This window comes from Salvelinus fontinalis, chromosome 18 (genome assembly GCF_029448725.1).
Source record: "Salvelinus fontinalis isolate EN_2023a chromosome 18, ASM2944872v1, whole genome shotgun sequence".
Taxonomy (NCBI): Eukaryota; Metazoa; Chordata; class Actinopteri; order Salmoniformes; family Salmonidae; genus Salvelinus; species Salvelinus fontinalis.
This window is the reverse complement of record NC_074682.1, coordinates 17373083-17395936: the sequence shown is the minus strand read 5'-3', so window position 1 is coordinate 17395936 and position 22854 is coordinate 17373083. Positions and strand designations below refer to the sequence as shown.

Here is a 22854-nt window from a genome sequence, read left to right as displayed (position 1 = left end):
TTTCAGCTCTCTTGACCTCAGGCCATTAGGCTTGGGTGATATACTGTATACCGGGGTATTTCAAAATACCGACGGTATGAATTTCAATACGTGCTGCGTCACTGCTTATAAGTTAAGTATAACTATAAGAAATCTAAGATGTGTCAAATAGATGATATCCAGCTCAGGGCTCCAACTATGCATTTGGTTTGCTAACTTGCTAGATGTCAAGCTTCTTGGTTACAGCAGATACATTTAATCCCCTCCTGGATCAAGATCCCTGTTGCCTATCATGTTTTGTGTGCACATTTGGTAATACTGTATACCCTGGTATGGTACAGAAACGGTATGAAAATCGGGATATCACCCAACCCTACTAACTACTATCCCGCAATGGGATCAGATTCACAGTTCACTTTAAGTCCCGGAGAGGGAGGGAGTGAGTGAGAACAATACTACAGATTCTCAGAGTTAGTTAACCTAATGAAACCAGAACCAGTTCTGACTTCAGACATGTACAATACCAGTAACTGAGCTGAATGCTCCTCAATGCCACAAGGTGTTCCAGTCTACATGACTAACCCAGATAATGACTGACATGCAATAATGTGAAAATGAGCATGAACACAAAGCAGTGTCTGAATGATTTATCTCTTTACACACAAGGACACTTGTACCACTACATTGGCAGTATATACTGTATGCTGTGTTGCAGAGAAGTTAAAGGATATGACCATATCATATCCTTAGCTAATACCACACTGTACCAACACTATAGGGCTTTGATAAGAACAGCCATAGGACTTCTGAGTGGCTTGAGTCACGAGATGTCACATTAGTTGGGTTACAGAGTAGTACTTCACTGAAATCACAGTTTGTTAATCCACATGAGTATTGCCACAAAGACTGAAAAGAGGAAAGTGGGGTAGTTACAACACAAAGCTCACAAGAAATGGCTGTGTGGAAATTCTTGAAGGAATTCTGTAGGATTTCATGGCTGCTTTGGGAATTATGATGTAGGCTAATGCTCCCTCTTTGGCATGCTAACTCTGTGACGAACTGTAGCTCCGCTGTTCAAATGTTTTGGCCTAAAGAAGCTATTCTGATGTAAGAAGGTAGTTCACCATTCACTCACTTACCATTAGCCTTAGTGATGGGGGGGAAATGGATACAGCTGCATATTATTTTTGACGATGTATCGAATAGTTTTGACGATCTCGCAATATTATTTTTGCGCTAGTTGCCTGCACCCTCTTATCTTTTTAAATAGTGGGAGAATCTACACTTTCAGCAGTTTTCTCATGGATCTCTCTTGTCCCTCTGCAGCAGACATGATGAGCAATATATTTGGGTAATGTAAAGCATGAGCTGGACACACAGAGAAAAATGAATTTAGTTTAGAGGTGCTGACTAACAGTGAATAAACTGTAAGCTATAAAAATAAAGAGTCGCATACTCATATATGGAGTACCAGTCAAAAGTTTGGACACACCTACTCGTTCAAGGGTTTTTCTTTAGTTTTACTATTTTCTACATTGTAGAATAATAGTGAAGACATCGTCTATGAAATAACACATATGGAATCATGTAGTAACCAAAAAGAGTGTTCAACAAATCAAAATATTTTAGATTCTTCAAAGTAGCCACCCTTTCCCTTGATGACAGCTTTGCACACTCTTGGCGTTCTCTCAACCAGCTTCACAAGGAATGATTTTCCAACAGTCTTGAAGGAGTTCCCACATGCTGAGCACTTGTTGGCTGCTTTTCCTTCACTCTGCGGTCCATCTCATCCCAAACCATCTCAACTGGGTTGAGGTCGGGTGATTGTGGAGGCCTGGTCATCTGATACAGCACTCATCACTCTCCTTCTTGGTCAAATAGCCCTTACACAGCCTGGAGGTATGTTGGGTCATTGTCCTTTTGAAAAACAAATGATAGTCCCATTAAGCGCAAACCAGATGGGATGGCGTATCGCTGCAGAATGCTGTGGTAGCCATGCCGGTTAAGTGTTCCTTGAATTCTAAATAAAATCACTGACAGTGTCACCAGCAAATCACCCCCATACCATCACATCTCCTCCTCCATGCTTCACAGTGGGAAACACACATGCGACAATCATCCGTTCACCTATTCTGTGTCTCACAAAGACACAGCGGTTGTAACAAAAAATCTCAAATTTTGACTCATCAGACTGAAGGACAGATTTTCACCGGTCTAATGTCCATTGCTCGTGTTTGTTGGCCCAAGCAATTCTCTTCTTCTTATTGGTGTCCTTTTTAGTAGTGGTTTCTTTGCAACAATTCGACCATGAAGGCCTGATTTCACACAGTCTGTTGGAAAAGCATTCCAGGTGAAGCTGGTTGCGAGAATGCCAAGAGTGTCCAAAGCTGTCATCAAGGCAAAGGGTGGCTGGCTACTTTGAAGAATCTAAAATAAAAAATATTTAGATTTGTTTAACCCTTTTTTTTTGTTACTACATGATTCCATATGTGTTATCGTAGTTTTGATGTCTTCACTATTATTCTACAATGTAGAAAATAGTACAAATAAAGAAAAAGCCTTGAATGAGTAGGTGTGTCCTAACCGTTGACTGCTACTGTATATAGAGTGTGCAACTCTCTTTATTTTTATAGAGCAATTTATTTGGAACATTGAAATCGCAATACAAAGACAATCGTACAAATTGCAATACATATTGTATCGGCACCTTTCATGATAGTATTATATTGTGAGGTCCCTGGCAATTCCCAGCCCTAATTAGACCTATTGGGTTATGAAAGACATGGATTCCCCGACATGTAGGAACAAAAGGTGTCCTACCCCGGGAAACTACATGGCATTCTTAAAAAGCAACTGAAGATTTAGGCTGTCACCTTTCAAATTGTTGGTAGCAGTAAGCTGAGGAGTGAGCAGTCTTACTGGACTTACCAGTTCACATTTATCCAGCCAACGTCATGTATCCTTTGACAGTATGTGCAGCCTTCATGAAAAAATGTGGTTTGTTTAGCTTTGAAACTGTGCGGGAAACCTAGTCAGGCCTTTTGTGGTATGTAGGATTATGGAGTCCACAAACAACATGCTGGCCACAGTCTTTTGTGTTGCTGTGCTGTGTATCCAGTCAGCTGTCTCACAGCCTTGTCTCCTCTTTCCTCTATGCCCCTGGACTCCGCTTTGGTAGAGGTTTTAGTCACTATCGTCAAAACCGACCTCATCCTTTCTGGGTTTCGATAGGGAAGGTTTTTACAGGTGTAGGGATTTGGTTGGCCTCATGACCCAGGAAAGGACCCCTAGGACTACATCTCAATGGTGTGTCTTAAGTCAGCCAAAAAAAAACTATTGGCGGAGGGAAAGGAAATGCCGGTGGACCAAATTTAGAGCACTCTCCCTCTCTGTGACTTAATGTGGCGTGTGTTTCTGATCCCTTTGATTTTCTGTCTGATTCTCTCTTCTCCTCCCGCTGTCTTATATTGCTCTCTCTCTAACTCTCTCACACAGTCCCTGGGACAGGAGAGGAATTTCTTCTTCTTCTTCTGAGTCTTTCACAATGGTCTCTCTCCCCTCTGATGTCGGAATGTAGGGTTTTATTTTAGCATGGTACGTGACAGCTGGTAGCTTCCACTTCCTCTATATTTCCTGTCTCTTTGGTGGCCCACAGCTGTGCCTACAGCTAGGCTACTTCGTGTTTTTAGGATATGAGTAAGAGTGTTTGTGCTGTGCGACCTTATGTCTTTCATAATTGTAACCCTGACTTTGTCTGTTTTACAGGAGGCTGCTGGCTGAGTGGTCACCATGGAGCCCTTCCTGCGCATCGCCTTTAATGCGTTTGATGTGGGGGTCCTGCCCCCCCTGACTAACGCTCCCTTCTGTGCCATTAAGATGAAGGAGTCCCTCAGCACTGGTCAGTAGCACTACCCATAGGGTACTACCAAACTGTATATACACACACCTCTCCCTCTCACCTTTTTCTCTATCTCCCTCCCTTTCACTTGTACACAACCACACTTTAGGACATGCACATGTGTAATCTGAATGTAGTAGTGTAACTCATCTCTCTCCCTCTCTCCTCTCGCTCTCCAGAGCGGGGGAAGACCCTGGTCCAGAGGAAACCCACTATGTACCCAGCCTGGAAGGCCTGTTTCGACGCCCACATCTACGAGGGCCGTGTCCTGCAGGTGATTCTGATGAAGACCACAGAGGAACCATTGGCCGAGGCCACGGTGGGCGTGTCCGTGCTGGCCGAGCGCTGTAAGAAGGGCAATGGCTGTGCTGAATTCTGGGTAGACCTGCAGCCTTCTGGGAAGGTTCAAATGGCCATCCAGTTCTTTACGCAGGACACAGACACAGCAGGTAGTAGCCCAAACATACATGCTCTCAATCTGGCACTTACTGTATATCTCTGTCTCTCTCTGTACTCTCCAGCACTCATAAACACTGGTTAGACAGTAAACAGTGGCCTCTAGTGATATATGGATAATCGTGCTGGAGGGGATGGCCGCCGTTTTACGGGCTCCTGACCAATAGTTAAACATTTTAATTATTATAATTATTTAGATTTTTTTTTCGACACCCTTTTTTCTCCCAAATTTTCGATCTTGTCTCATTGCTGCAACTCCCCAACAGGCTCGGGAGGCGAAGGTCGAGTTATGCGTCCTCCGAAACATGACCCACCAAGCCGCGCTTCTTATAACACCCATCCGCTTAACACGGAAGCCAGCCGCACCAATGTGTGGGAGGAAATAGTCTTTCAACTGACGACCATGGTCAGCCTGCAGGTGCCCGGCTCGCCACAGGGAGTCGCTAGAGCGCGGTGAGCCAAGTAAACCCCCCCCAGCCAGGCCTTCCCCTAACCCGGACAACGCTGGGCCAACTGTGCGTCGCCCTATGGGACTCCCAATCACCGTCTGTAGTGACGCCTCTAGCACTGCGATACAGTGCCTTAGACCACTGCGCCACTCGGGAGGCCTCGGATAGTCATACTCAAAGCTGCTCCTGATCAAATGTGCTATTTTGTGTGTTTTTCTTTTGCGCTGCTCCTAACATGTTTCATCCATCGTTTCATATGATTGAAAAGAGCTTCTGGACATCAAAACAGAGATCAATAACCTGATTTGGTTGAGGACTTGTATTTCAACGAATCAGAGGCAAAGGACATAATGCTCATCCCAGAACGGGCCCAAATCCCCGTCACTCGGAGGCGGCGGCGCTATAGAGGTTGACGTGCCGGATATCTAATGAGACTGCGATGGCGAGTGGATAAGTCGCCATTACCCTCCGTTCTATTGGCAAACGTGCAATCATTGGAAAAGAACTGGATGAGCTCCGTTCGAGACGATCCTATCAACGTGATCAGAGAAACTGTTGGTGCGCAATCTCTAATATTAAGGAAGTTTCGAGGTTCTGCTCGCCCGAGTTAGAATACCTCATGATAAGCTGTAGACCACACTATTTACCAAGAGTTTTCTTTTTTTATAGTTGTCTATTTACCACCACAAACCGATGATGGCACTAAGACTGCACACAATGAGCTGTATAAGGCCATAAGCAATCAAGAAAATGCTCACCCTGGACCCACTCCAATTCGCATACCGCCTCAACAGATCCACAGATGACGCAATCTCTATTGCACTCCACACTGCCCTTTACCAACCTGGACAAAAGGAACACTTAGAATGCGGTTCATTGACTACAGCTCAGCATTCATCACCATAGTGCCCTCCAATCACTAAAATAAGGATCCTGGGATTAAACACCTCCCTCTGCAATTGGATATTGGACTTTCTGACGGGACGCCCCCAGGTGGTGAGGGTAGGCAACAGCCGGTAGGCTTGACTGGCTACATCACCGCAAGGCTCTACAGAGGGTAGTGCATATACCTCAGTACATCACTGGGGCCGAGCTCTCTGCCATCCAGGATCTCTATACCAGGTGGTGTCAGAGGAAGGCCCTACAAATTGTCAAAGACTCCAGCCACCCAACTTTGTCTGTTCTCTCTGCGACCGCACGGCAAGTAGTCCTGGGGCGCCAAGTCTGTGACCAAAAGGCTCCTGAACAGCTTCTACCCCAAAGCCAATAAACTGCTGAACACTTAATCTGCTTTTCACCCCCTACCTACATATTACCTCAATCACTCACTCGTTATTGTTATTTTATTATGTTAATATTTTATCTTTATCTATTTGTTAATTTTCTTACATTGCAACTGCATTGTTGGAAAAGACTAAGCATTTCATGGTAAAGTCTGTATGTGAGAAATATATTTGATTTGATTTATAGAAATATGCTGCTGCACAAGTCTGCCAGGCCAGCTCGTCACATTGAGCTCAGCCTAGCCCAGAAGCACTGCAGGCCCTGAAAGGGGGAGTGTGTGTATCTACAGCTGGCATATGACCCAGGCATAGGGGGAGGCTGTATGTGGGAGTGTCCCAGTCAGGCTGAAACTGCTCTGGCTTGGCCCGGGCTAGGCTGGAGCAGCATCCATACCCCCCTCTCTCTGCAGGTTTCCTGAAATGCAGCCCAGACTGTGGTATATTTAGGCCTGTGTGTCTGAGTAGCCCTCTCTGCCTGTCTCTGTCACCACCCTGTATCCAGAGTTGGCAGGCAGGAGCAACTCCTCTCTAAACATACACACCAGTCAATGGAATGAGATGTTTTTTTCCCTTCTCTATCTATTCATCTTCCCGTCTGTCTGTGTCCTCCCTCACTCTCTTTTGTGTCTTCTCACAGTCCTCATATCAGTTTTTATTTTCTTTGTTTACCTCTCTCACGCCGCTCTCATTTTCTTTTCATGACCTTTGACCCAGGCCCCTTGGCTTCCGCCAGCTGCAGCCACATTTCCCAGAAGGTCGTCACGGTTTACTCTGAAAGTCAAACAAGTGTGACCTCAGTCTTTAGATCTCTTTTCCTTAATCTATCCCAATTTGATGGTTCATGTTTTATAAATGGTATTTCTATAGCAAATAGATCATCTCTAACTCTGAGACTCAATTTATGCACGTTTAGAATATAACAATGTAGATACAAGGTGCATGATTTTTTGCAATTCCATGTATTTATTTTTTTACCAAGGTGCCATTTGTAGCAACAACACTGTAACAACGTTTCCATCACCAGTTTTCCACCATTTCATGCAGATGATTTACTTGATCCATGAAAAAAGTCACGACCGGGCTGATGGAAATGCCAACAGACAATTTGTTTGTTCGACATGGTGGGATCTTTTTGTCTCTATAAAATGTATTATGCGAGAAATGGTGATTGGAAACATCTTTTTATGTGCAAATATTGAAATATAAACCATCATATTGAAGTAAACTTGGAGTCATGCAATGATATATTGTGTGGTCTTCCCACTATGACTCGGGAAACCATACAGTTTATTAGGCTACAGATAAAATAAGTTATGAAGAACTTCACAGGGTGGTGAAAGTGCAAGGTGATGAGCTTGATGCTCCTTTACAATAAATATCGAGGGTCTTATTCTGGTGATATGATTATCGATGCTTGGCTGCCGTTTGACAAATGCAAATAATATCACTGTTAACCATAATAATCTCATAATGTAGGTAGCCTAGCCGCTGCAAGATGCTGATTTAAAGTGCACGTGTCAAAACCATTGTAGGCACCTTCGCTATATAACGCAACAGTTGTTGTGACAAAACCATCAGTAGAGTTGAAAATGCGTTGGAAACCCATTTAACCTTCTATTTTTCATTTGGTACATGGGAATTTAACAGCAAAAGTTATTTTTATGTGTACTACATTAACACGGACAGCCTTTTATACGCAAAAAGTAATTTTGATGGAAACACATTCTGGTTAAAAATGTGCATATTGTTTTATGCAGATTTGTTTATATTTGCATGAAAATCTGTCGCAAATTGGATGGAATCCTAGCTACTGTATCAAAATGTCTCAATATCATCCACAATGGTATGATTGAGTACATAGAATCATTAACTTTAACATTTTCATGTGTCCCCAGCAGCGTTTAAATCGACAGTGAAGACCCGTGAAGGGGAGGACGTGCCGATGACACTGAACCGAAGGAGAGCCATTAAACAGCCCAAGGTGCACTTCATCAAGAACCATGAATTCACCGCCACCTTCTTCGGACAGCCCACCTTCTGCTCTGTCTGCAGGGAGTTTGTCTGGTGAGAGGATAGGTTTTCTCCATCTAACACCACCATGACCAAATCAAACTGTATTGGTCACATACACATGGTTAGCAGATGCTAATGTGAGTGTAGCGAAACGCTTGCGCTTCTAGTTCTGACAGTGCAGTAATATCTAACAAGTAATCTAACAATTCTACAACAACTACCTAATACACACAAATCTAAGTAAAGGGATGGAATAAGACTATGTACATATAAATATATGGATGAGCGATGACCGAGCAGCATAGGCAAGATGGTGTAGAATACCATCCATACTGACCTCCACACTGACCATGGAAAAAGAGCATGACTTTCTCACACGTCATTACTGCATCAAACAGTGGGCTTTCAACCTGGTTTACTTGTGTAGTTGTTTGTTTTACACGCAAACGGTATTATGCCTTGGCCTAGCAGTAAACCAGAGTACAGAGAGAGTTGACTGATTACCCCAAAACCAGCCCACATGGGGTCTCTAAGTAGACCGATTAGCAGCCCTAATTGTTCCCTGACTGAAGTAGCCAGGCCAATAATAACAATAAGACTGGCTGGCACGACCTGTAATGTGAGCTCTGTAAGTCACTGTCTTGGGAAAACCCACAGGGTGTTCCAACAAGGTCAGCGGCTCAGCACAATCCCCAGGGCAGGGCTGTCCCCTTCCTACCAGAGAAGAAAACTGTTATTGGTTCCTAATGGCGACAGGTTGAGGAATGACCAATGTCCCTTTTGGCCTTAGAAGTGTGTGCGGACGGTGTTTGTGCAAAAGATGAATGAATGTCTCTCCTCTCTTTCATCCTGTTAAGCTACTGCTGTTTATTGTCACCATCAATACTTTTCATGAGATTTTCTCACCTTCTGGGAAAAGTGCACAAAGATTAGAAATGTATTGTATGACTCTTGCACCCTGTTTTCTTTTCAAACAGGGGACTCAACAAGCAAGGCTACAAGTGCCGACGTGAGTGTCTCTCTGACCACTTGCTGTTTAGATTTTTCCACTATATGGACATTGTTTTGTAGCTTGGAGGCATCCTAAACGTTCGCTGTGCAATCATTCACTCACAAAAACATACACATTTCTCATCAATAGGTGAATGTCTTAACTATGAGCTTGCCCTAATGTGGCTTTATCTCTGTCCTCAGAATGCAACGCGGCTATCCACAAGAAATGCATCGACAAAATCATTGGGAGATGCACCGGAACAGCAGAGAACAGTAGAGACACTGTGGTAAGCATTATGACCACCTATCATAATACATTGCAAATAGTAGTTGGTGTTTGAAGATCAGTTTTCAACCGAGCAATTCCCTTGATCAATATGTTTACTTGGATTGTCATTTCCCACGACAATTCCTCTGATTGCATCGCGGCCATGCAGCTGTGAGGGAACTGTGTCTCGTTTCTCTGCATCCTTTAACGGCAAGACGAGACCCATTCAGGGAGGTCAACGGCTATCAGAGGCCAGGCAAATAAATGGGCTCGTGTTTAAAACTGAACAGTGGTGCTGCTTTCCAGTTGTAATTTAGCTAGCACAGGACCAAAGTAGCCAGTATAGTGCCAGTGGATTCAGCATAAGACCGTTGTTACCAGTAGTGGAGCACTTTTAACTAGTGTTGCAGTGTTGCTTATGAAGTATACAGCCAGGGAGATTGTAAGGCTGCTAGTATCTGCAGCAGTAGGATCAACTCTTCAGCACCTGATGCAGCTAGGATAGATCTGCCTTCTCTTCAGGGGTTAGTGGTCAGAGTCCCCTGTCTGCAGCCTGTATGGGAGCTCCCCTGGGTGTGTAGGTGGAATTATAGGCCAGTCAGTGCTGTGAGGGTGGAGTCAGTCCACCTGTTAAGGGTGTAGGTGTAGGTGAGTGCCACCTGCTCCCTTTGGGGAAACATGAGGAGTTTCAGAAGGGCTGTGAGGCCCCACAGACTCCCAGGTCTTTGGGCAGGGTACTATGGTACTATGGACTGGCTCTTTGATGACGGGAGCTCTGTGTCTACAGTTCCAGAAGGAGCGCTTTAAGATCGACATGCCGCATCGCTTCAAGAGCCACAACTACTTGAGCCCTACCTTCTGTGACCACTGTGGCAGTATGCTGTGGGGAATGGTCAAGCAGGGCATCAAGTGTGAAGGTGGGTGTGATGCCCCCTCTCTCTCATTCCCTCTCCCTCTGTCTCTTGCCATCTATCTTCAATATATGCAATCTGTTAGCTCTGGCCCTCTATCTCTTTCCCTCTCCATCTTTTCACAACCAGTGTCTTACTCTTCTCTCCTTTCTCCTGTCAGATTGTTCCATGAACATCCATCACAAGTGTCAGAAGAAAGTGGGCAATCTCTGTGGAATCAACCAGAAACTTCTGTCTGAGGCCCTCAACCAAGTTAGCCAGGTGTGAAAGGCAGGGATATGCACTTTGTCTTACCCACATTCACACACATGAATGTGTTTTCTAGAATCATTAATGCACATTCATAAACCTATTGTAATGGGATTTTTACCTCCTCAGAAATCCATAAGTAGGTCTGAGTCCAACAAATCCGAGTCAACAGACATTGGAATCTACCAGGACTTACCAGGACCAATCTACCAGGACAACAAAAGCCCAGTAGCGGACCCTAGTGGTGAGTAGCTGTCACTGTTGCAGCTGAGAGCACGGTATTCTGCCTTATAAACTGGGTGGTTCGAGCCATGAATGCTGATTGGCTGACAGCTGTGGTATATCAGACCGTATACAACAGGTATGACAACATGTATTTTTATTGCTCTACTTACATTGGTAACTAGTTTATAATAGCAATAAGGCACCTCGGGGGTTTGTGGTATATGGCCAATATACCAAGGCTAAGGGCTGTATCCAGGCACTCCATGTTGTGTCTGTGAAAGAATAGCCCTTAGCCGTGGTATTTTGGCCATATACCACACCCACTCCTCATGCCTTATTGCTTAAGTATCCCAGGTATATGACAAAACATGTATTTTTACTGTTTTAATTACGTTGGTAACAAGTTTATAATAGCAATAAGGCTCCTCGGGGGTTTGTGAAATATGGCCAATATACCACGGCTAAGGGCTGTATCCTGAACAGCCCTTAGCCGTGGTATATTGGCCATATACAACACCCCCTCAAGCCTTATTGCTTAAGTAAACCACACTTTTTGTTTTTCTTATCCATATTTTGTTGTTGTTGTGTCTTTACATGTGTAAATGTATCTATTGATATTATGCCCCTCTTTGTGTGTGTGTGTGTGTGTTCAACAGAAGCCAATGAGAAGCTGTGGGAGGGTGGTAAGGTCCCTGCCCCCACCAGCATCACCCCCACGATCCACCTCACCATCGACGACTTTGTGTTCCACAAGGTGCTGGGCAAGGGCAGCTTTGGCAAGGTAATGTAGGCCCCAGGCCAACCACTCTGCTACATTTACCCTCACACCACAGACACCCATGCACACACACTCAATGTCCTTCCCACAAGTGTCACATGCTAATACTGCTTTATCTAAAAGGTTCCAAGGCACTCTTCAACTGCTGCAAACTAACCTACTTTAGGTGTTTAGTTAGTATATGTTATTATCTATTGTCAGAGTGACAATAGCATCTCAGTGTCCTGCTCTGGTCTCATAGTTGTTCAACATGTGTTTTCTCTCTGGGAGTATGCAGCCTAACAGCATCACCTTTCCCGTCTGGCGCTCCAGGTCCTGCTGGCAGAGCTGAAGGGGCGAGGGGAATACTTTGCTGTGAAGGCCCTGAAGAAAGATGTGGTTCTGATGGATGATGATGTGGAGTGTACCATGGTGGAGAAGAGAGTCCTGGCCCTGGCCTGGGACAACCCCTTCCTCGCACACCTCTACTCCACCTTCCAGACCAGGGTGAGACCCCTCTCCATTAGCTTTATCTTTCATTATGAGAACAATTTTCCCTCAGACTGATTTGTGTCACTATACTTATCTGTGTAGACGGTAGTTTAAATGATAGGATTATGTGCGTGTGTGTGTTTTCCCAGGAACACCTGTTTTTCGTGATGGAGTACCTGAATGGAGGGGATCTGATGTTCCACATACAAGATAAGGGTCGCTTTGATCTCCACAGAGCCACGTGAGTGACAGTGTTATGTAGGTTCTATCTCACCATCCAGCAGCCACTAAGTAGTTATGTGTCGTGTCTTTGGCTATGCCGGATTAAGTGATATGACACGCTATTCTATAAATCGTTTCTCCGTAATTAATATTACCTGATTGAGATAATCATGTAAATGTAATTAACTAGACAGTCGGGGCACCACGAAATAGTATTTATAGAGCTGTTTTCTTCCGAATAAACTCTTAAAGACCTAGTCATATTTTACATCAATAGCAGTCAATATTAATCGTCACCTTAATTCAGTCTCATCTGAAAGTTGTAAATGCTTGGTTATCTTCACGAACCCTGGCTAACAAATTGAATCAGCAATACAAAATTGGGTTTAATTATTTATTTACTAAATACCTAACTAATCACACAGAATTACATATACACAGAATGAATCATACCTTGATTACAAATTACGTCATAAAGGAAAACGTCCCTTGCGGACGGAACAGATATGACAGCTGGTTACACAAAAGAAAAGGGGGCTGGGTTTGAGTGAAAGAGCGGGAAGACTTGAGGAACAAAGGGAGACGCCATGCTATCGTAAATACAGTATCTTATGCATTCTAAATTACCGCCCATTTGGAAAAGGAAAATGCAATAAATATTTACTCTGAGCTGCGCTTCGGTAGGTTGGTGGTAGATGGAAGGCTGTGTTGCCCAACCGAGTCCTTTGTCCTTTGAAGAATGTCTCTGCTGGTAAATTGGATACGTTGTAGTAATGTCGTTGTGTGGTAGACGGGATTCTCTGTCTGTTCTTTCCTAGCCCACGTTTGCAGCTGCTGTTGCTAACTCAACGGCTAGGAGGTATCACTTCTGTAGTGAATAAGAGTTCAAAGTTCATACCATTCGCAACCAAAGCTCACGCTGAGGTTGGCTTAGTTCTGTAGTTGACATGTTAGTCCTTTTAACGCAGAGGCTGCAGGCCTCACGTACTTGGAACAGGAGGTTATATTTTCGTCAAGGCTTTAAATAGTGGAGCGAGAAGGGTGTGTTTGAAAAGTTTTATAACCCATATCTCTTCATAGGGGCGGGCCACTGATTGAGCAGAGCCCTAACTTTATGAAAACCCAAATCTCTCATTAGGAAGCTAAAATTACATTTAATCTCTTCACCAATAATTTTATATTCAAACACTTAAATTGAACAACAATTCCATGTGAATCTGATAACTACAATGTGCAGACTTTCCACTGTAGAGTTGATGTCCTCCTATTATTGATGAGAATGTCTCAGATGACAACCGAACTGACATCATATTCATTAACCTTTCACGAGCCTCTACCCCGGGTCCGGGAGCCCCCCCCCCCCCCCCCCCCCCCCCCCCACACTGATTAGCATCGCTAGCATAGCGTCACAATTAAATAGTAGCATCTAAATATCATTCAATCACAAGTCCAAGACACCAAATGAAAGATACAGATCTTGTGATTCAAGCCATCATCTCTGATTTTTAAAATGTTTTACAGGGAAGACACAATATGTAAATCTATTAGCTAACCACGTTAGCAAAAGACAATTTTCTTTGTCCACCATTTTTTCTCTCCACCAGTAGCTATCACCAATTCGGCTAAACTAAGATATTGATAGCCACTAACCAAGAAAAAACCTCATCAGATGACAGTCTGATAACATATTTATTGTATAGGATAGGTTTTGTTAGAAAAATGTGCATATTTCAGGTATAAATCATAGTTTGCCATTGCAGCCACCATCACAAATCTCACCAAAGCGACTAGAATTACTACAGAGAGCAACGTGTTTTACCAATTTACTCATCATAAAACATTTCTTAAAAATACACAGCACATAGCAATGGAAAGACACAGATCTTGTGAATTCAGACAATATTTCGGATGTTCTAAGTGTTTTACAGCGAAAACACAATAAATCGTTATATTAGCATACCACATGTGCAAACGTTACCAGAGCATTGATTCAAGCCAAAGAGAGTGATAACGTAATCATCGCCAAAATATATTAATTTTTTCACTAACCTTCTCAGAATTCTTCCGATGACACTCCTGTAACATCATATTACAACATACATATAGAGTTTGTTCGAAAATGTGCATATTTAGCCATAAAAAAACGTGGTTATACAATGACAATACTAGCAAAACTAGCCTGAAAATGTTGGTCGCCCTCTTTCACAGTGATCTTGTCTCATGGATATCTATTCATAAACTTGACTAAAAAAAAATAAGTTGGACAGCTATCGAAAGACAAATTAGTTCTTTATGCAATCGCGGAATTACATTTCTAAAATTATCCTTGCTGTGCAATACAGGGTTCGCCAAGCGAAGCTATAGCAAACAAGATGGCGGAACGTGCGTTTAACATTTTTCTACAGAACAACGATTTATCATCTTAAAAATATTTCTTACTATGAGGTGATCTTCCATCAGTATCTTGGGCAATGTATCCTTTCTTGAGTCTAATCTTCATTTGGTCGAAAGATGTCCTCTGTCCGTCGAAATGCCCACTAACGTTCGACCGGGACCCCGAAACGTGCCCGGTGCTTGAAAGTGCATAACAAAGCAATGCCTCAAAATCGCACTAAACGGATCTAAATTGCTATAAAACGGTTCAAATTAACTACCTTATGATGCTGTTAACACCTATAACGGGTAAAAACATGACCGGAGAAATATTACTGGCTAAACAACAGGTTGGAAGGAGGCGAGTCCGATGTCCTTCTCGCGCAAGACGCAGGCAGCAAAGGGAAGCTACTTCCGGTATTTGGTGATTTATAGAGGGACTGATTGCGCAATCGACACCATTCAAATCGTCATCACGCACTGACATCCAGGGGAAGACGTAAGAAGTGTCTGTTTCTCCATAGCATTTACACGGACCTTTAAACTGACTCCAGATCAGGTGCCAAGATGTTTGAAATCTGACTCCCTATCATGAAAAGTGCTGTAGAATGAGTTCTGTTCCACTCAGAGACAAAATTCCAACGGCTATAGAAACTAGAGAGTGTTTTCTATCCAATAATAGTAATAATATGCATATTGTACGAGCAAGAATTGAGTAGGAAGCCGTTTAATCTGTAATGCAAATTATGCTAATGAGAAAACAGCACCCCCTATAGTCGCAAGAAGTTAAGTACCACCGCATATGTTCAATTGGTCGGATTACCAGAATATTGTTCATTTCCCCCCACCTTCTGATGTTCCCAGAATCTCTATGTTAACAAAAGGATTTTCAAATGTCACATCAGTAGGGTAGAGAGAGGAAAAAGGGGGGAAGAGGTATTTATGACGGTCATAAACCTACCCCCAGGCCAACGTCATGACATATGTTACTTTAAAACTCATCCAATAGGGTTTGATAGCAGGTTAAGGGCAGACTGTAGGCCTTTCATAATGTTTATGCACACAGACGTAAGTTGGCCTCTACCATTGTTCTCCCCTAGGTTCTACTCAGCAGAGATTGTAATTGGACTGCAGTTCCTCCATTCCAAAGGAATTATTTACAGGTGAGCTCCATGAACTGCGATGGCCTGATATTGCCGTGTACATGATTCACCCCTGTATTAGTGCTTAATAGATGGACTTAATTCCCTTTAATCAGGGAGCTGATTGAACCCCTCTCCCCCCTGCCCTAACCCTTCCCTGCCACAGGGACCTGAAGCTGGACAATGTGATGCTGGACAGGGACGGCCACATTAAGATTGCTGACTTTGGGATGTGCAAGGAGAACATGTTTGGAGAAAATCGGGCCACCACTTTCTGTGGGACGCCAGACTACATCGCACCAGAGGTTTGTGTGACTGTCTGTGTCTATGCGGGATAGGGTTTTGTAGGATTCTGTTTAAAGCAATTTACTCTCTGTCCTGTATTTGTTAGCCTGTGTTTTGATCCTGACTGTAGTTGACTCTTAACATAGTTGACTCTTAACATGTGTCTCTCTGTCTGTCCATCCTCAGATCCTGCTGGGACAGAAGTACACCTTCTCCGTGGACTGGTGGTCGTTTGGGGTGCTGGTGTATGAAATGCTGATTGGCCAGTCGCCATTCCAGGGTGATGACGAGGAAGAGCTGTTTGAGTCCATCAGGATGGACGTGCCTCACTACCCTGGCTGGCTCACCAAGGAGGCCAAGGACCTGCTGGAGAGGGTGAAGCTGCTGCTCATTCTCTTCTCTCACTGACCCCTGACCTTTTCACAATGTTGTATGTTTGTGACAGTAGGTGGCAGATGGGGCTCCAGTAGTAAACAATGTAATCTTGCAATCTCCCCTGTCTTTCATCCACACTAACCATGCACACACAGACATTCACACGTAAACTCAGCAAAAAAAGAAACGTCCCTTTTTCAGGACCCTGTCTTTCTACATAATTCGTAAAAATACAATTAACTTCACAGATCTTCCTGTTAAAGGGTTTAAACACTGTTTCCCATGCTTGTTCAATGAATCATAGACAATTAATGAACATGCACCTGTGGAACGGTCATTAAGACACTAACACCTTACAGACGGTAGGCAATTAAGGTCACAGTTATGAAAACTTAGGACACTAAAGAGGCCGTTCTACTGACTCTGAAAAACACAAAAAGAAAGATGCCCAGGGTCCCTGCTCATCTGCGTGAACGTGCCTTAGGCCTGCTGCAAGGAGGCATGAGGACTGCAGATGTGGCCAGGGCAATAAATTGCAATGTCCGTACTGTGAGACACCTAAGACAGCGCTACAGGGAGACAGGACGGACAGCTGATCGTCTTCACAGTGGCAAACCATGTGTAACAACAGCTGCACAGGATTGGTACATCCGAACATCACACCTGTGGGACAGGTACAGGATGGCAACAACAACTGCCCGAGTTACACCAGGAACACAATCCCTCCATCAGTGCTCAGACTGTCCGCAATAGGCTGAGAGAGGCTGGACTGCGGGATTGTAAGCCTGTTGTAAGGCAGGTCGTCACCAGACATCACCGGCAACAACTTCGCCTATGGGCACAAACCCACCGTCGCTGGACCAGACAGGACTGGCAAAAAGTGCTCTTCACTAACGTGTCGCGGTTTTGTCTCACCAGGGGTGATGATCGGATTTGCGTATATCGTCAAAGTAATGAGCATTACACGAGGCTTGTACTCTGGAGCGGGATCGATTTGGAGGTGGAGGGTCCGTCATGGTCTGGGGCGGTGTGTCACAGCATCATCGGACTGAGCATGTTGTCATTGCACACAATCTCAACGCTGTGCGTTACAGGGAAGACATCCTCCTCCCTCATGTGGTACCCTTCCTGCAGGCTCATCCTGGCATGACCCTCCAGCATGACAATGCCACCAGCCATACTGCTCATTCTGTGAGTGATTTCCTGCAAGACAGAAATGTCAGTGTTCTGCCATGGCCAGCGAAGAGCCCGGATCTCAATCCCATTGAGCACGTCTTGGACCTGTTGGATCGGAGAGTGAGGGCTAGGGCCATTCCCCCCAGAAATGTCCGGGAACTTGCAGGTGCCTTGGTAGAAGAGTGGGGTAACTTCACTCAGCAAGAACTGGCAAATCTGGTGCAGTCAATGAGGAGGAGATGCACTGCAGTACTTAATGCAGCTGGTGGCCACACCAGATACTGACTGTTACTTTTGATTTTGACACCCCCCCCTCCTTTGTTCAGGGGCACATTATTCCATTTCTGTTAGTCACATGTCTGTGGAACTTGTTCAGTTTATGTCTCAGCTGTTGAATCTTGTTATGTTCATACAAATATTTACACATGTTAAGTTTGCTAGAAATAAACCCAGTTGACAGTGAAAGGACGTTTCTTTTTTTGCTGGGTTTAGTCACATCTAGACATACAGAGAATGTCAGGCATTGGAATGTCACAACGTTGCACGTGAATAAAAGTTTTTTTTCCCCATAAATATGCAAGCAATGTTGCGATTACAGTATAACCCTCTCAACCCCTCCCACCTACACACTCACAAGCTCAAGTTCTGCACACACACACACCTTACATCTCAGATGGGATGCCTGTTTCTAAGCTCTTGTGCGTCTCTGTGCTCAATCCCCAGCTGTTTGAACGAGACCCTATTAACAGACTAGGGGTGGTGGGGAACATCCAAGCACACTCCTTCTTCAAGACCCTCAATTGGCCTGCCCTGGAGAAGAGAGAGCTGGAACCCCCCTTCAAACCTAAAGTGGTACGATCTGGTTCTCTGGCTTTGATGTGGATAGTGAAACTCACACACGGATGCTTTTGATTTGTTTACGCCATTGTGAATTACTTATTTGGAGTTGTGGTGTGAATGTTTCTATTGGTCACTTGTTGAACTGACACCCCTTCTCTGCTGAGCACAGAAAGCGCCCAATGACTGCAGCAACTTTGACCGGGAGTTCCTGCGTGAGAAGCCCCGCCTCTCCCATGCGGACAAGAACCTGATTGACTCTATGGACCAGGCGGCCTTTGCAGGCTTCTCTTTCATCAACCCCAAGATGGAATGCATTATGGTCAATTGAAGGCACAACATGATTCCTCCATCTCTCCATTATAAACATATAAACACACAAGGAAGGAAGGAAGGAAGGAAGGAAGGAAGGAAGGAAGGAAGGAAGGAAGGAAGGAAGGAAGGAAGGAAGGAAGGAGAGAGACCAGTGTAGCATGTATCACTGTGGTGGGTCCAATCAATAGTGGTGTCTTTCTTTTCCTTGTGATCAAATCTTGAATTAATATGAATCAGTCCATGTACTGTACTTTATCCCCCAACAACACTTGCACACCCCATAGCTCAGACTTTTGTTTAATATTTTGCATGCTGGGAAGTCAGGGCTCAAATGTGCTTCTTATCACACCCCTGTGTGCCCTACCTACTGTCTGTCACTCTTTCCTGATCATTCACGTAATATTTTGTGTGTGTGCGTGTCAGCACTCGCTGTGTGTAAATGCATAAATGAATGTGTCTTTGTGAGTGACAGCATGTATGTCTAGTATTTCCTCCTAGCTGTAGCAGTTACTCTGATTTGGAGTCACTTGCTGGTGGCAGTTATGAATTGTCTATAATGGGGGGAAAAGTTTGTACTTTTTCAGGTACAAAATGAAAGGGTGCTGCATATAAAAGCTTGTTGTAGAATACCCAAGAAACAGGACCAGTAGAGAACACACAGATTTACGCAGGCATGGATAGTCTCATTCCCCTCTCACTGTGTGGATCTATCTGCCCATCCACATGGTATAAAACTAAGGGTTTGCAACCAGTACTGCAGCTTTCCCACTTTCCTGAACCAACTGCAGCTACTCTGATTAAGACCTGAGTAAGTGTGAAACAGAGTGGGACATCTTTCTGAAGGGAGTAAATTTTACGGTACTATACGAGGTGTCATTTTGAAGGATATGGGTGTGTTGGGGGGTATTCCATTAGCAAAAGGATGGATAATTGGGTCTTGTGTTACTTGAAAGTATTGTCAGAGGCGTCATGCTCATAGGGGGCACAAGCGCACGTGCCTCCTCAGATGTTACATTAATTACTAAATATAATTTTTAAGCCAATCAAATGTATTTATAAAGCCCTTTTTACAATCAGCAGATGTCACAAAGTGCTATACAGATACCCAGCCTAAAACTCCAAACAGCAAGCAATGCAGATGAAGAAACACAGTGGCTAGGAAAAACTCCCTAGGAAGGCAGGAACCTAGGAAGAAACCTAGAGCCCATATATTTTCATCATTATTTAAAAAAAGATCTGTCGGCAGTATGTTGCGGAGGGGCCACATAGTCTGGACCAATAAGTGGTTCCTTCCCAGGTGTATCACAGACCAAAGATATGCGTGCAGAGAGTGTTGTCAGTGGAGGCGGAGTGTCGAGTGAATCACAGTTGATTCTTACTGCCGGTTATGGGCAGGTCTCACAGGAGCTATGTAGCCAATTGATTCATTCTTGATAAGTAAATTAAACACGTTTTGTTGTTTCTCTGTAATACTAGCCACCTAGCAATTTTATGAAGTTGACTTGAGTTAGACTACAGTGCCCTTCGTAATTATTGGGACAGTGAAGCATTTTTTATTTTGGCTCTATACTCCAAAAGTTTGACACAACCAAAACAAAGAGCAAATGGACCCAACACATGTGTAGAGTCACAAGATTGATGTAGTCATTGCGTACTATGAATATGGGACCAAATACTTAACTTTTGACTACTTTAATACACATACAAGTACATTTGTCCCAATACTTTTGGTCACCCGATATGGATGAAAATACCTTCAAATGAAATCTGACAGTCTGCACTTTAACCTCAGTCATTGTTTGATTTCAAATCCAAACTTTTGGAGTATTTTGCCAAAATAAAAAATGCTTCACTGTCCCAATAATTATGGATAGTTTCCTAATCTCCCAACCTCATATTTATGCCAGCCATTTCAGGCTATCCATCAAGTTAGAGTAGCTTGTCTAACTATCTTAGCTGGAATGTCTGCTGGCAAGGTTGCTAGACTTTAGAAAATACAAAAATGTCTTTAATTCTTGGGTTATGAGACTATATACCAGTGTGGCAGTTGTACTAAACTCTTATTAAGATATAAAAGTTCTTAAAGAATCAATGTGCATCATTAATTAAAATGACAATTGAACAGGTTAAATAACCTATGCAGAAAAATATAATATAGTTACATAGAATTAGGCATAACAATTATGGCTCCATATTGCAGGAAAAAGCTGTTTCAGGTGTTTGAAAAATGCAAAACTCTCCAACTTCTCAGAATTCTCAGATCCCCTCACCATCCATCCTCGTGTACTATATGACCCCTCTAAAATAATGGGTGCATGAGGCCCCTGGTATTGTAACAAGAAAATAATAATATGCTGGATATGAAATGAAAATGTTGATTGCCCTAAGCAGACACAATATTTATAAAGGATGTACTTTTTTACTGTCTTCATATTTTACATTTGATTATAAATAAACGTCTTTTTATTTATGGTGATGTGTTTTCCATCACGTTTTGATTGCCTCTATATTTGCAAAATGTGACACTTTCTCATAAATGTGTTGTCACAACTTTGCTCCTCAGAGACACTTACACAGGAAGATGATCTTTTGACCATCGGCATCATTGGGGCCGGGCTTGATTTAATTTGATTTATTAGGATCACCATTAGCTGACGCCAATGGCTAGTCTTACTGGGCTCTGACATATAACGAAATAACACATTACAGACAAAATACAATTTACGGAGGGCGCGCAAGATGGCGGTCAGGGCAGATCAGTTGTTTTGGTAGCTGAAGGAATTATTGGATTTCCTTACCCAAATATGACCATTTGATCATTTCTACGGTCATAGAACCCAGTATGAATATGGTTTAGTTTAGTTTACGACAACACTAGATAGCTAGTTCGAAATCTAACTTGTCGAACGTACATGGACACTTCCAGAACCAAAAGAAAATAAATGGAGATTGTCAGATGGAAAATTAACCACAAAAGATGGTATGATTTTGGCTACTCCTCTTCAGAATGTAACTGTGGGGAGAAATACTGCAATGGGTGATGAAAATGTGGTGAGCAACAATGCTCACTACTTGCGCCCCTCCAGTCCACAGCTCAGGCCGTTACCTTACGACTCCGGCACTCCAGTCAAGCCCCAGGGGAAAAAGATGAGGCCAAGAGGGTATGTCACTTCTTGAGATGCAAAACAATATTGTAATGCTTTTAACAGCAAAGATAGATGAAAGGGCAAGTGGCTTGGAGGACATGGTGAGGGAGAATACAATGAAAATTGAGGCCATGAAAAAATCTGACTTTATCTTTGAAGAAGTGAAAACTGAAAAGTGACATGAAGAAAGTGGAAGTCATCTGCCATGAAAATGTTGAGAAGGGGGCTGAACTCTAGCAAAAGGTGAATGAGGCGGAGAGATACCAGCGCAGGTGGAACCTGAGGCTCCATGGAATTCCAGAGCAGGCGAGTGAGGACATCAAATGGAGAGTTGTTGACATCTGTGTAGCTGACATTCCCGATTCAAAAGCCAAACTTCAGGAAGATGTAGACATCGTTCATCGTTTGGAAAGACTCAATGACCAAGACAAGAGACAGAGGACAACCATCATCCGGTTCACCAACAGATCTACACAGGATCTTCTCTGGAGGCGAGCGAAGAATTGTGAATTCCTCATCAAGCAAAAATTGAGGTTCACGGAGGATCTGACCTCAGCGGACAAAGTGACAAGAGAGAAATTGTGGCCGATGTGGCTGCAGCTCGAAAGGCAGGGAAAACTGCATTTTTTTGTCGGTGCAAGAGTGATCATCGATGGGAAAGAAATGTGGCCAAATCAGAACCATTTGAGAGAGAGCCAGAATCTAACTCGGACAGAACTGGCAGGCCAAAAAGCTGCCTAACTGCCAGGTGAAAAGCATCCTTTTATTATAAGAAAATATACACAAACACTTGAATGAGAAAAGGCTGACATGTAAATCTGGTAAACTAAACACTAACTATAGGGGAATAACTGCTTATTGTAAAGTCTACACAATGTCTCCCCCTTGTGGGAGTAAGAATACTGGTAACTTTATGACCAGTATTTGTTTGTTTTTGTTGGAGAGGTTAATAATGGGATGGAAATCCTTTTGAGTTACATATCTTTAGAAAAGCTTATAAGGTTGTTGGT

General features: G+C 43.5%; 1 protein-coding gene across 3 annotated transcripts in view; it reads left to right on the top strand.

Moving 5' to 3' along the window:
- LOC129815096 (protein kinase C delta type-like) overlaps positions 1–21174 on the top strand; it is a 40537-nt gene extending 19363 nt beyond the window's left edge. Inside the window, exons 2-18 of one of the 3 annotated variants that reach the window (XM_055868457.1) lie at positions 3475–3573; positions 3745–3877; positions 4057–4326; positions 7961–8129; positions 9056–9087; positions 9273–9358; positions 10127–10256; positions 10411–10511; positions 10629–10743; positions 11381–11505; positions 11815–11988; positions 12123–12214; positions 15669–15731; positions 15877–16015; positions 16182–16370; positions 18270–18398; positions 18556–21174. In XM_055868457.1, coding sequence (XP_055724432.1) covers positions 3769–3877; positions 4057–4326; positions 7961–8129; positions 9056–9087; positions 9273–9358; positions 10127–10256; positions 10411–10511; positions 10629–10743; positions 11381–11505; positions 11815–11988; positions 12123–12214; positions 15669–15731; positions 15877–16015; positions 16182–16370; positions 18270–18398; positions 18556–18714 — 2082 coding nt within the window. In that variant the 5' untranslated portion in view covers positions 3475–3573; positions 3745–3768 and the 3' untranslated portion in view covers positions 18715–21174. The remainder of the gene's footprint in view (positions 1–3474; positions 3574–3744; positions 3878–4056; positions 4327–7960; positions 8130–9055; positions 9088–9272; positions 9359–10126; positions 10257–10410; positions 10512–10628; positions 10744–11380; positions 11506–11814; positions 11989–12122; positions 12215–15668; positions 15732–15876; positions 16016–16181; positions 16371–18269; positions 18399–18555) is intronic. The other 2 variants (XM_055868458.1, XM_055868456.1) reach the window with 2 other exon arrangements.
- Positions 21175–22854: the final 1680 nt, after the last annotated feature.